The sequence below is a fragment of the Vanellus vanellus genome (assembly GCF_965231255.1).
Source record: "Vanellus vanellus genome assembly, chromosome: Z".
Classification (NCBI taxonomy): Eukaryota; Metazoa; Chordata; class Aves; order Charadriiformes; family Charadriidae; genus Vanellus; species Vanellus vanellus.
The window spans coordinates 56,527,196-56,541,665 of NC_138908.1; the positions used below are offsets into that span (position 1 = coordinate 56,527,196).

The window sequence follows — 14,470 nt, forward strand, 5'->3', positions numbered from 1 at the left end:
CAGGAAAGCTCTTTGAAGGCCAGTTGTTTACTCAGCCCAGTTTGCAAGGGTCATCAGGTCTTGAGACAGGAGGCACGAAGCTGACATCATGACAATGACTACGCTTTTCATTTACATGGCAGCTATTTTATAGCACCTTAATAAGGTTAGAAATAATTTCAAAACCTTCAAGAACATCCAAAGTAAAGATTTTTTTTTTTTTGCTGAAGGTAGAAGGGAAAACAAGCCAACTGTCATTTTTTGCGTGAATGTTTTAAAAAATTTTTGCAGCACTTTAATCAGCAAATTTCAAGGAACTTGAAGAGAAAGATGCCGGTTCCATTTTATAGAGATGAGGCAGTTTATCCAAGGTGTCATAACAGGTCATATCAGATCCAGGCAAAGAACATCCTTTTGATTTCTAGCCTCTGTAGTACCCTCGTAGCATTATTTATTTAATTACAAAATCTATTTATATGTATGTAACCAATTAATGCCATAGTTGTTTTGAACCTTCATGGTGGATCATAAAAGCACTCTTATCCTAGAACAGTATTTTGAAACTAAGCATCGATAATTAAGATATCAGTTACATTTAACTCTAGAAGGCAGCAGCAATCTTCCATTTTGCAAATGTATCACTAGTTTTTATTTTTTCTTTACAATACCAGAAAGAGCTCTGATATTCTGAAATATGCCACACAGTACCCACCACAACACAGTACCTCTAGAGAAAGTGTTGTCAATTGGAAATGCATTCCAACTGTCACTACTAAGCAAGTTCTTAGACTAAAGGGATACTGACTGATTTCATGGTACAAGATAAGACAGTTACTATAACACAGAAAAATTAAATTGTTAATTGAGGTGCCACATAATAAATAAAAAGATTTCACTATCCACTTGAAAAAGTATGAATAATCATGTAAGGTCTACAGTGAAATAAAGATATGTTTGCCTTAGCATATAAAGGACTGGGTTTGTCATGAAAACATTCTAGGGTCCATGTATTCAGTTTTTTTTGCAAGCAGAACTCTAGAAACAGCAGTGCTTAGATTTAAATTGGATTTTGAAAGGGCTTCTTTTTCCTGTGGCAGGCAGTCAGAAATCCTGCTGACGGTCCAATTTACAAGAAACAGATGATGTCATTTTGATAAAGCTCTCTTCTAGTTTCACATACCCAACTGTTTCAGACAAATTCAGACTTTCTGCTTTCCGTGAAACATCCCAAAAGGTCAAGATCCCAAAGACTGAAGGAAATGGACAAAATGGAAGTACATTATTTATCAAGTTTGCATTTTAATACCAAGCCATATGTGTCTGTGTATAACCTATTGTGTTCAGGAAACTACATGCATACTGCATATAGTAAAGCTTCTTGATTCCTACAGGTATAAAATAATAAGATTGAAAAGAACATCAACAGACAAAATGTAGAAAGTAAAATGACAGTATTTCTTTGTTTATTTTAAATCATTATTACATTGATAGAATATTATTTTAAAAGGAAGACCATAATATATTCATTCAAAACTAGGCTGTTAAGCATATATATTTAAACTCTAGTTTTTCATACATGTAATGAAGGAAAATTGTATTTTACAAATAGCTATTTTTAATAGACCTTATGAAAAACATGTCTAAAAATACCTTCCAAAATCTGTCTCTTTAAATGTACAAAACACCTTTGCTGCACTGAAGATATCTGTCTTAAAAACCAAAAATATCTAAGTCAAGAGTTGAGTCCACATCAAACCCTACTGAAAGCAGTAGTGACATAAAAATGTGAAAGCACGGTAAGAAGTACAGCTTTTCTCTTAATACTGTACATATTTGTATTTGTTTAGAAAATGTTTTATAAAAACTGTCATTATTGAACTTAACATCCTTTCCTGTCTGCAGAAAAATCAAGCCACTGAAATTATCGTTTTACTAAAATGTCTCCTCTGCCTCTGAATGTGAATCTTCTCTCATAATTCAAAGGGAATTTTACCACTTATTTCAATGCGAATAGGACTCCAAGTTTTCTTCAGCATATCCCCATATAATCTTAGTTTCATAATGCAAAATGTTACAAAATCTTTAATAGATTAACTGAAGAAATCAGAACTCAAGTACTTCAGCTGACGAGGCTGGTGTACAGATTAGTTCACCGTAAAAGCGGGTGTTCCATTAAACCGAAACCAATTGCAGATAATGCTGCATGCTTTTTAATCAACATCCTTCTCTCTCTCTTGCTTCCTTTATAGCCCCTTCTGGCATTTCTTCTGGAATGAGCTTTTTAAGAAGGTGCGGTATCCTGGATCATCCACGTATTCATTCCTAAAGCGGGAACTCAGTACTCTCTGCCTCTTCTTCTCTCCCAAGATAATGTCTGCTCCACAAAATGTGTCTTCAAATCTCATGTCAGAGGCTGTAGACTAAAACCAGACAACAATTACATATACAGCTTCATGCAGGCCATCATATTCTGACATAGTTCACACAAGTTACATGGAAACTCAGCTACATTTCACTAGATCATATGAAGCTTTTATATATTACTGATTATGCAGTTGCAACTGTTTTCAGGAAAATGTCTAAATATTAAATAAATGTCTTAAATGCACATTTAAAATATAATTTTTACTTTTCCATGTTTTGCACATACTACTCATGATTTAATTCTCTAGGACCGTAGTGTTTCTTAGAAACACGCGACTAACACCAGTTGTTGGTTTTGATTTTATCCAGAGGTCACACAATCACCCTAATTCAAGGTGAAAAACAGCAACATGGAAGCGATGCAATTGTTGGGCAGGTTTGCTCTTAGCAGTATCAAGTATTATCCAGCATTTGGTGTTATTCAGAAAAGTTTTAAGTGCAAGGTACTATGGCATGGACCTCTGAAAAGAAACCCGCACATTGCCTAATTTGCAAAGAACTGGAGTCACAAGTTTGGTCATTTGTCAGCAAACTTAAAACAGCTGGGAACCAACTGAAATAAAACAGTGGGACAGCAAATAGCGAGTCATTTGGGAAAACGCAGTGGCATAAAATTTTGGACCAACTTCCACTACTGGAGTCATGGTATAATTCCCAGGATTGGGAAAAGCATCATGTAGAAGGAACTGGTGTCATTTATTTCAAGAGGTGGAAACAATACCATAAGCTGTCTTTAACGGGCACTGTCTTCAGCATGAGGAGGGGAAGGAGGTGTTAAGCATACCTTGAGGACTAAGCTACATATTTACAGAATTTGAGGCAATAGTAGGAAATCACGCAAAGGTCTGAGCACAGACTGTGGTTTCTTTTATTTACTTGACTAAATGCAATGTTTTTAACCTATGCTTAACTCCCCTGTTAAGTTAATTGTGTCAAATACAAAAAAATAAATATTCATCTATAAAAACTCCATTGTAAAAAGAGCAGAATAAACCCAACTACATCTGTTTTGTTATCCTTTGTGAAATGCCACAGTTTACATTCTACAGAACATGCAGTTAATTATAAATGCTTTTTTACATGTAGTCTCTAAGACAAAAAATTGTAATGGAATGCTTTCTGACTACAACGAAAGTTCCCACTGAATATAACCAGATGGTTCATTTAACATTTTCCAAGACATCTATCTTAACCCAGGGTGGTCAGGACACTGAAAGATGTGTGCGCTTATCCCAAATACATTGACAAAAAGGTGTCTTAGCCAAGAACATTTGATCACTGCATATCCCGTTAGAATGAGCTGTCCTAATCTTACTCTATTCCTTCAATAAAACAGGGCATCCTGCCGGTGAACACTCCCTCAGCAGGCTGACAGCCTCACGCTTCTCTGTCTCTCTTCCTTTCCCAGCTTTACTGTCCTTTTCACACACGGTGCCAATCCTTTCCTTTGACACACCTCTAGCTTCTGAAACTTACAGCATCCATGTTGGATCGGCTACTGAGAACCGGATGAAAGGAAATTATGATAACGATGATGGCAGCTGCATGTGGCAAGAAGCATATAAAAGGAAAGTCAGACTGAAACCTTCTTCAGCTGCCTCTCCATGTAACGCTACGTTCGTCCACCAAACTCATCTCATCTGATGTATGCCTGAAGAATCAACTCTACACATCATTCTCCTACAACTCCTCACACCCAGCTCTCAAGAATCAGCTAATTAATGTCATATAACAGATGTGTGAACAGGTAATGGCTTGGGGAGGTGTGGCTGGAAAGCTGCCTGGCAGAAAGAGACCTGGGGGTTCTAATTGACAAGCAGCTGAATGTGAGCCGGCAGTGTGCCCAGGTGGCCAAGAAAGCCAACGGCATCCTGGCCTGTATTAGAAATAGCGTGGCCAGCAGAAGTAGGGAGGTGATTGTGCCCCTGTACTCAGCACTGGTGAGGCCACACCTCGAGTATTGTGTCCAGTTTTGGGCACCTCAATACAAGAGAGATATCGAGGTGCTGGGGCAAGTGCAGAGGAGGGCAACGAAGCTGGTGAAGGGCCTAGCAAACAACTCATATGAAGAGCGGTTGAAGGAGCTGGAACTGTTTAGTTTGAGGAGGAGGAGGCTGAGGGGAGACCTCATCACTCTCTACAACTATTTGAAAGGACACTGTAGAGAGGTTGGTGCTGGTCTCTTCTCACAGGTAATTAATGACAGAACAAGAGGGAATGGCTTCAAGCTCCAACAGGGTAGATTTAGACTGAACATTAGGAAAGAATTTTTCACAGGAAGGGTGGTCGGGCATTGGAATAGACTGCCCAGGGAGGTGGTTGAGTCACCATCCCTGGATGTGTTTAAGAGACATTTAGATGTGGTGTTGGGGGATATGGTGTAGGGGAGAACTTTGTAAAGTAGGGTAGATGGTTGGACTCGATGATCCCAAGGGTCTCTTCCAACATAGACAATTCTATGATACTATGATTCTATAACGTGTATGTGCCCACCTCCCTGCAGCAATGAAGAATATACTGTACATGGCTCTCCTTTTCAAAGCTTCACCGAAAGTGTTCTTTAAATAAGAGGGATTTTTTTATTCAGATCATTGAATTATTGTTTGTTCTCACTTATGACAAGATTTTTGCATCTTTATGCTTTGGGTTTATATGTAAGGAAACCAAACTTTTAACCTGCAATGCAGTTTTGAACAAACAATTCCAGAATAGGACATGGACATGAGAAGAACATGGTGTTCTTCTGAGTAGACACAATATTTAGCATTAATGACAAAGACAGGCAACAGCAGTGACTTTGTCTCCTCCAAGAACTGTATAGCAGAACTTTCGCTTTTCAAACTTTGTCATGCTCTTTGTGAACCTCAACACTTTTGCACATGCCATACATATAAACGACTAGCTGGTGGGCGTTGTTTGAAACTGCAGGAAACTAAAAAAATACAGTGAAGATTTAAATCAAAGAGTAGTGAAATGCTGATGAGCCCTGCCAGTGACATTACTGAGTTCTGATCAGGTACTTTGTTTCTTAGAACTGATTAATTCCATTTTTATTAAATTCAGTAATAAATCACAAAACTCTGAGAACTCGGAAAATTTTTAAAAACGCTTACACGTTATAAGCATACTGAAATAACAGAACGTCTGTCAATTTAAAAATTTTACTAACTTGATAATTCACAATCTGACAGATGATCTACCAGGATGTCCATTTTAGGAGAAAATAATTATGTTTGACAACAGCATTTGCCTGTACTGGAAGAACACCTAATCATTCTCAGTAGCAAATGGACACTTGCGCTAATTGTTGTCCTGATTCAGCCAGTCATATTAGTAGAAGCTTCAGAAAATATTTTTCCAGTTTAAATTGAAAATCCAGAATAAAGCCAAAGATAGTGTTATTGGCATTTTAAGCATATATAAAGTTATCATCAGCAAATACTCACAAAACGTGCTTTCACTCTCTTAGGAAGCTCTTCATCTAGTGTATAGATCTCTTCTCTCTTCATTACTATTTGAGAACCATCTTCAAATTCAACCTAATTGAAAAAATGGGTATTTAAAAATAAAATCATAATTTAACTCTTGCAGGAAGTTTCTGGGAATGTCTCCAAACAAAAATACATGTGCAAACGCAGAAGATTTATATACAAATATTTTACTATCTACTTTAGCAAGGTAAAATTAGGATAAAACATAAAAAATGTTATTTCTTAGGAATTGCAACACATTCCTACGTGGAAAATAATATCTAAGCAAAGAGACTTCAAAATCAACACTGACACATATACAATAAAGTAAAATATATTAGATTAGGAATGCTGAGCAATAACAACACAGACATTATTTTATAGGAGTGACATATTAAAATGTCTTCATGTCGTTTTTATTTGCCTCTAATTTTTTTACTTGCTTGTAATAAATAAAAAATTAATTTTAACATCCTGTGCTTCAAGGTTGAGGAAGACCATGTCAAAAGAAAGAAAGTATGAGTGACAACTAAGGAAATAGCGGTTAACAGAATTTTATTGAATCTGATGGAATTTCTTTAAAATGCTCTGTTCAGAAGATGAAAAGCTTTATCATGCTTAGGTTTAGATTTAATCCAACACGAACCCCGTTAGTAGAAAATGAGAAAGAAAATGTAACTAGGTGTTGGGAATGTTAAAATGCTGAGGCTTTAAAGCGTTTAAGTCTTTTCAGTAGCTGCTGGTATTTTTTTTTTAATACTTCATCTAATGATTGTGAATTTCAGCTATTATCTATGACTGCAGTTTTAGTTCCCACAGAAACTGTACTTTAAAGTTTGGTATAAACTTAAAAGAAGTCCTGTCACATCCTTAGGTGACTTAATGAGACCATATGAACTACAACAACAGCCTTAGGTTGGAAGAATAAGCCCAAATACGTGCATAGGAAAACATTAACTTATCAAAAGTATTATCATAGATAAAACTGAAAAATCACATATTTAAACTTGTAAATGGACTGGGTTTTCTATGTTCAAATTAAAACCTTGCCATGACTGAGCACGTCAGATTAATTGTGAACAGCTGAAAAATCTGATGTAGTATATCCATTCTCAAAAGTCAGGGTAAAGATCGATGAACTATTAACTTACTTAAAAACAATTTTTTTACAGCAATTTAACAGGGATGCACAGATCTGGAATACACTTAAAATACACAGATGGACAGCAAAGTCACAAAAGTCATCCGTGCTCTTCTCTGTTCCTGTTACTAACCCTATAAGCCTAGTCTGTTAGTAGTATGTTCAAGGAACTTAAAGGCAATTTGGCTTAAGCTTGTTTAACAAAATTATGGCAATTTAGGTATTTTTCAGCAGGATGCAGAAGCAGCCTCTCTGCTATTCCCGCTCCTTATTGCACAATATCTTTAGTAATATGTTTTTGCCTAATAGAGTTGGTAATGTTTTTTGCATCACTGGTCAGAGAACTGGGCAGGAAATGAGCTCTGCCAGCTCCAGGAGATCAGAAAACCACCTCCTGAATGGGCAATCTTTTTGTTTTTACTGGCAGTATACAGCAGCAAGCAACTGCATCAAACCACATAGTCTGGCATGTTTGCAGTATGAAATATATTGAACATTACAATGAAGAGTAACTGGAAGTTCTTCAGCAATAATTCAGCATACCACACTGGAAATAAATTTGCCATACCGTTAAAGGCAAACATAAGAAGAGCTTCTCTAAGACTTTCAATGGTATCATGATTCATGCAAAATATAAACCCACCATCTCTAATAGCTCCAATTTAATCCAGACTTCCGACACTATATTTCAAATCATCAATTTTATCTAGCAAGTTATTTTATTTGGACTTCTGCTGCTGTACTGTGTCTGTGTAATATGTTATTCTCTCCATGAGTTTTTCCTTTATCAAGACATCATAAATTAAAGGGTCAGCTGAAATTGTTATAAAGCAATTAATAGGGTGAACAGATAATTTAATAATCTCAAATGAAGCTCAAAAATAGATAGTGAACGTCAATATCACGACATCAAACGTAGATCACATTAACAATTTCACTTGAACATCTGCTCCATTTGGCATGTATATATGCTTAGGGATTGTGTAGGATACTGGGTCGTGAACGTCAAATTGCATGACACGAATTCTGGTGCACTGTGTCATAGCATCCTGCATACACAAGTACTGTCACATTTGGTACAAATGTCTCATGAACATGAGGAAAATTCACAGTTTTATCCAAGTAGAACAGATGTGCCTTATTAGATCATAATACTCATTTCAGAGTCCTTTTCCGTCCTTTTGTACCATCTAAGCAATCACAAAAGACTTGGTAAGAGAATCTCAAGGCTGCAACAGAGACCTCACAACCCAGAATAAGAATGGAGCATGCGTAGGCACGGGTCCTAGGAGCTATCAAACAGGCTGTGTAGAAGGACCAGAGGAAGAACTACTAATGTGTCTTGAAGTTAGCCTTGCACCCTCCCCGTAATAGACTTTCTGTACTCTGTGGCCATGTTGTGGCAGCCTCTTCTCCTGTCCTACAGATTGAAATACTTGTTTGTCTCCAAAGTCCTATGTACTGCAATCTGGACTCCCTCTAATCTTCAATCTTTGCTCTTTCCCCTGTGATAGGGGTTGCTACAAGGCAGTCTACTGTAATCTCTCATGACTGTTATGCTGAGGAACTCCAAACCTTACTGAACTTCCACATACTAATCCATTTTCCTTAAACTAAAATGATTTCATCGTGTTGTCCAAGAGGTCTAAAAAAAGACAAAAGAAGTTTGTTTTGGCTATGTCACATTCCTTCAAATATGAAAGACAACATTAATCTAATTTACCTCAGTATTGCTCAGAAGACCCTGTTTAGAAGATCAAATGATCTGAAGATTAATGTTACTACACAACAATAATCTTTGTATTTTATAAAGAACTTTTCACCTTCACTATATAATACAGCTGCTATACATAAGGGAAGAGGTAAGATTTAGAGACTAGCTCAAGGGATCAGGCATTTGAGGACTTGAGTTCGATTGCAAGTCACTGGCAAAGTGAGAAGGTCAATGCAGCAAGTCATTTAGCCTCCCTGTGCCTTAATTTATCTACAGATATAATAGTAAATTTGCCATTTTTGTAGAGTAATGTGAGGCCCTCAGATAAAAAGAGTTACATAAGTGAAAATGATTATATATATATAAATGAAATGTAGCTAGATTCTCATTCTTTCAGAAGTGCTATTATTATTGTGATTGTTTTATTGCAGTTTCTACCTTTCACTTGGGTACTCAAAGCTGCTGACTGATTTTTCTCAAAGGCAAGCACATAAAAAAACAATTACTATGTCTCTGAAATCAGAAGTCAGCTTTTTAGCCTTGCCTTCAGTGTTCAGTTCCCTTTTGCCTTTGCTGAGGATAAAACACTCCTTAGATTATGTGTAAATTAATTCAGAAGTGCCTCAGACAAATGAAAGCAGGGGTATTTATGCTATTCTTTTTTTTACTGTCTTCCCTTCCATCCTTTTACAAAATGCCTAAGGTTCATTTTAGTCACACACAAATTCTTAATTTTATATCATTAATTGTATAATTACCTGACATCAAATAAAAGTAAATAACCTGGAGAAAATAACAAATGTTATCTTTCAATCTTAATGTTCCACCTGTTCACCTGAGTTCTTATTAAATAACCCACTTTCTTGATTTTATAAGAACAGGTGAAACCTAAGCTCCCAAAGAGTGCACAGCACTTGTTAATGGTTTAGACAGCTTTATTTATTAGTTTAAATGCATTAGCAGTTACAATAAGAGCCCACCCTCCAGCCTTCTGCAGCTTTGAAGGTGTGGCTGGCCAGTCCAATGCTAGAGCTGAACGAGCAATTTGCAATAAAGACATCTGAAAAACAAGCACATGGTAATAAATGTAGACACCCACCTGATACATGTGAGCTGTGTTTGTTCCCAGGTACTTTGCACCATACAGTTTTCCATCAGGCCACTTCACTTGGACAACCTCTCCCTCTGCAGGTGGGCCCAGCCTTAGGCAATCTCTGCTCTATTTACAAAGAAGGATGGATTCTCAAATCAGAGAGTGAGCCACTACACTTTGAAATTACCAGTAATCTGCTTTTTACAACTTGGTAATCGGAGTTGATTAATGAATTGGTAATTCATTACCTTGTGTGTGTCAAGTTTTATAATCCTGCTAATGGACTAAGAGAAGATACTGTTAGCCTTTATGAAAATGAAATACTGACCAAAGAAACATTCTTTTTACAGCTTGATACTGCATTGGCAAGGCAACACATGCAAAAAATCAGATTGCTATCAACAACTGTGATACATTTTCCCCAAAATTAATTTCCGTCACACACTGAAAATAGAGATCACTAAAGCGCAATTGCATTTGTGCAACAGTTTCTCTTTTACATATTCAAGTAACTCATGTTTTGTTAACTACAGCATATTTTGCTAGTTGCCAACTTTGCTGACTGAAACATATCCTGATGGATCAAAGTACAAATGGCGAGAACGCCAATGAGTTCTTTGCTTAGCTGATTGAGAAACACTGAATGAATCCAAATGCTTACAAAGAAGAACTAGGTGGGATTGTTTTTCCAGAGGATATGAGGCAGGTTTTTTTCCTGTGTTTTGCCCAGATTTTGTGCCTGATTTGTTGAGCATGTCAGAGCAGCACAGTTTATGCTAGTTGCAACACATCCTTGTTAGGGTTTCTTTTGCCCCATACGACTCGGTATGACCTAAATGACTCATTTGCAGAGCACACTGACCACACACCCATAGTAACAGCTGTCCACATGAGGAAATACCCAAAGGAACAGAAAAGGATAGTGTCAGGCCTGTGCTCACCAATTCTTTGGAAGCTTTCTGTGCCAAATACTCGCCCAACAAAGGCATCTGTACTTTGTACTGACTACATCACAAGATTTGTCATGTAAATTAGTACTAATTTAGTGGTATTCTCCTAGATGACCATGTTAGCTGAGCTCACTGCTAAGAGGTCTAGACTGGGAAAAGATAAAGCCAAGAACTCTGTGACAAGGTCCTGCAGGATCTGGTATTATCTCAGGTTGCTGCAGTACTATTACTGTTTTCAAAGTCTTGGATTTACATAGAGTAATTTACAAAAACTACTGTATTTTTGAGTTCAACAGTTCACTTCCAAAAGCGGCCAACGCTTATCACGACAAAGAACTCAAAATGTGGGAACAAAAATGCATCACAGTGATCCTTACTGGGACATTATCTTGTTATAGTATCATGCTAGCCAAACCCAGGCTTCATAAACTGCTTTTAACCACATGTATCTTAATCCATGAATTTGATTCAACGCATGAGAAAAGTGAAAAGCTGGATTTTCACAGAAACACATTTTCCTGCATGACAACAGTCTCTGTCACCCCTCAGGTGCTGTGCCAAGGGGACAGCTCTAAAATATGCCCTGCGTGTTTGCCTGCCAGAGGTTGCTACAACAGACACAGAAAGATGTATCCTTTCGACTTCACCACATATTTGGGGTAGTAGGTGGTATTACTGTAATACCCTTCCCAATATTTCCAGGACAGGCAGGGGGAGAAGGGAAAGGGTGGGTACTGTCGCCTGCTCTCCAACAGTGGAATAATTATGACTTCTCAGGGGACACGGACTGCTAAATACGATCATAGCTCTGACTATAAATTAAATGAGACTATATTTTTAATGCTCTCTTCTCAGTGATGACTGTCAAGATGCTTATTGTCATTAGCACAGAGGATATATCCTCTATCTATTTATTGCTAACGTGCAAAAAGGAGTCTTGGTTAAGTGTCTTGAACAAACTTTTAAAATGTATCATTGAAGACTGCAAATTTCCTGAAAACAAAAAATCTATCAACAATGTCAAGCGAAACATTAATTTTCCAAGAACAAAAGCCCAGCATGAATTGTTCCCTTTGCACCTTGCACAAAAAAACCCACCTCACAGCTTCTCTAGGACAGCTAAAGGAACTACTCATATGGAAAATTAGAGTTCTCATGCAAATAACTAGACAAATAACAATCCCATCTTTGGGATCCATGTATCACAACAATGTCTTAGTCTTTGGATCAATGTTTGGGAAACCTGTACTAAATAGTTTTTGCTGATTTCTGCCAGAGTTCCTCTCTTTTATTTTCACATCACATGACCATTTTAGAGATTCTCCTTTTACTGCAAAATAGTTCTCACTGTTTTCTTCTGGGGAACGATTTCTTAGGCTGACAAAATTGCAAAAATGCAACCTCACTTTTCTCAGTCATATAATGAAAAGTCAGACATCAAGACGTGGCAATCCTTTGACATTGCCCTAGACCAGCCATAAATAACATACAGTTTACATTCAACTTGTAAACCATGTACATTTCTCATACAATTACATAGTGTATTTTCTTCTTCACACAAATAGACAAAATCATGCCTATCTATACTCAAAGCCTATTCACTTAAGTGTCCAGGTTCACATTCCAGCTGTTTCACAGCTCAGAGCCCCAGCTCCAAGCATGGTAAGCTACAGAAGGTTGCTCAGGGATATATCCAGTTGGGTTTGAGTATCTCCAAGGATGAACACTTCACCACCTCCCTGGGCAGCTAGTCCAGCATTCGACAAGCGTCACAGTAAAAAAGTCTCTTCTTAAGTGAATAAAAATTTCATGTTAAGAAATTTCCTGTATTTCAGTTGATACCTGTTGTCCTTCATCCTGTCACTCTGCACCACTGGGAACTGTGTGGATCCACCTTCTTTACTTCCCCCATCAGGTACTTACACACTTGGATAAGATCTCCCTGAGTCTACTATTCTCTAAGCTAAACAGTTCCAGCTCTCTCAGCCCCTCCTCACATGACAGATACTCCAGTCTCTTCATCACCTTCATAACCTTTCACTGTATTTACTCCTGTATGTCCATGTCCTTCTTGTACAGGTGAGCCCATAACTGGACACAGCACTCCAGATATGGTCTCACCAGTGCTAGATTTATTTACAGCCATTCAAAAAAGTTTCTTTATGAGCAAAAAACTGTGAATAACAATAACTCTAAAGCTTGTTTATTACAGGCGGTATTTTCTGGTTTTAGAAAAATTCATTTTGGGGTTCCCTGTATGCATTGAGCTAAAATAGTAAGCAATCCATTCTCAACAGATGTTAGAAAAATACGTTGAAATACTGGGCTTGTCTTCTATGCTGTCACTATGGAATTCTTGCGTACAGCACTAGAGGCAAAGCAGACACTTCTGCTATTTTTCTCTTCTGATATTCCTCTGTTTTTACCACACAGATTGAACAATACTTTTGTTCATTAAGGCTGGACAGAGCATTTGCAAGCAGCAAATCCAATTGCAGTAGCAGGGTGGTGATGGTTGACACAGACCAGGAACAAATGTGGAGCCACACCAAAAAAAAGGGAGGAAGTCTGCACCTAAAGCATACACTTGAATCCAGGAACTGTGAAATGTTGCAAGATTCCCATAATTTGAATATAGCCACTGGCATATGAAGAAAATACCTTAATTTTTAAAAAGTTTTAAAAAATCCATTCAAATGCTTTCTTAAATCAAGGCTAAAAGGTATAGATACTCTGCTCTAAGATGAACTATCAAAACTGCTCTCCAAAACTGTCAGAAATAGATGTTCCTTGAATACCTATAATTTTATTTGAACAAAGTTTTGCCAGGCAATTATTTTACTAATTCAGCTATTTCAAATTCAACAATTATTTTGGAAACCATAAGAATATAAGAGCCTTTGAATTCTTCTAGGTTTGATCCAAAGGAGCCACATTGAAAACAAGTATCTTTAGTTAATTCAAAGGAAAGAGAAAACTCTGTGGTGCAATCCTTTCAGTCATAGAATCATAGAATGGTTTAGGTTAGAAGGGACCTTAAAGGTCATCTAGTTCCAACCCCACTGCCACAGGCAGGGACACCTCCCAGTAGACCAGGTTGCTCAAAGCCCCATCCAACCTGGCCTTGAGGCCCAGGGATGGGGCCTCAACAACTTCTCTGGGCAACCTGTTCCAGTGCCTTACCACCCGCAGAGTGAAAAATTTCTTCCTAATATCTAATCTAAATCTACCCTCTTCCATTTTGAAGCCATTACCCCTCGCCCTATCGCTACATACCCTTGTACAAAATCCCTCCCCATCTTTCCTGAAAGGCCCCTTTACATACTGGAAGGTCGCTATAAGGTCTCCTCAGAGCTTTCTCTTCTCCAGGCTGAACAACCCCAACTCTCTCAGCCTGTCAATGCAACTAAACTGGCTTGTATCTTCAGGCACTGGCTAAAAGAAGTCTGCAAGTTAAATTGATAGTAGAAAGGATACTGTAGTCTTTCATGTCAAGATTGTACTATGAAAGGATTAAATTATTCTGTGACTACAAATATCAGCCAATGTTAATATACAGAGTCTCTGGTCTGACAGAAAGCTAGACAGAGAGAAAAATCTTAGAAAGGAAAATATTGACATGGCCAAAGTAGAATATTTGAGAATTTAATAAAAAACAAAAAGTTTTCAGTTTGAGGGATTTTTCTCCAGTGAGGAAGG

At 37.5% G+C, this 14,470-nt stretch overlaps 1 protein-coding gene across 1 annotated transcript in view; it reads right to left on the reverse strand.

Annotated features, from left to right (window-relative positions):
* Nucleotides 1–1,428: 1,428 nt before the first annotated feature.
* KDM4C (lysine demethylase 4C) overlaps nt 1,429–14,470 on the reverse strand; it is a 308,331-nt gene continuing 295,289 nt past the window's right edge. Inside the window, exons 20-22 of the mRNA XM_082496977.1 lie at nt 9,828–9,947; nt 5,850–5,942; nt 1,429–2,399 (exon numbers count right to left, since the gene is read on the reverse strand). Coding sequence (XP_082353103.1) covers nt 2,223–2,399; nt 5,850–5,942; nt 9,828–9,947 — 390 coding nt within the window. The 3' untranslated portion in view covers nt 1,429–2,222. The remainder of the gene's footprint in view (nt 2,400–5,849; nt 5,943–9,827; nt 9,948–14,470) is intronic.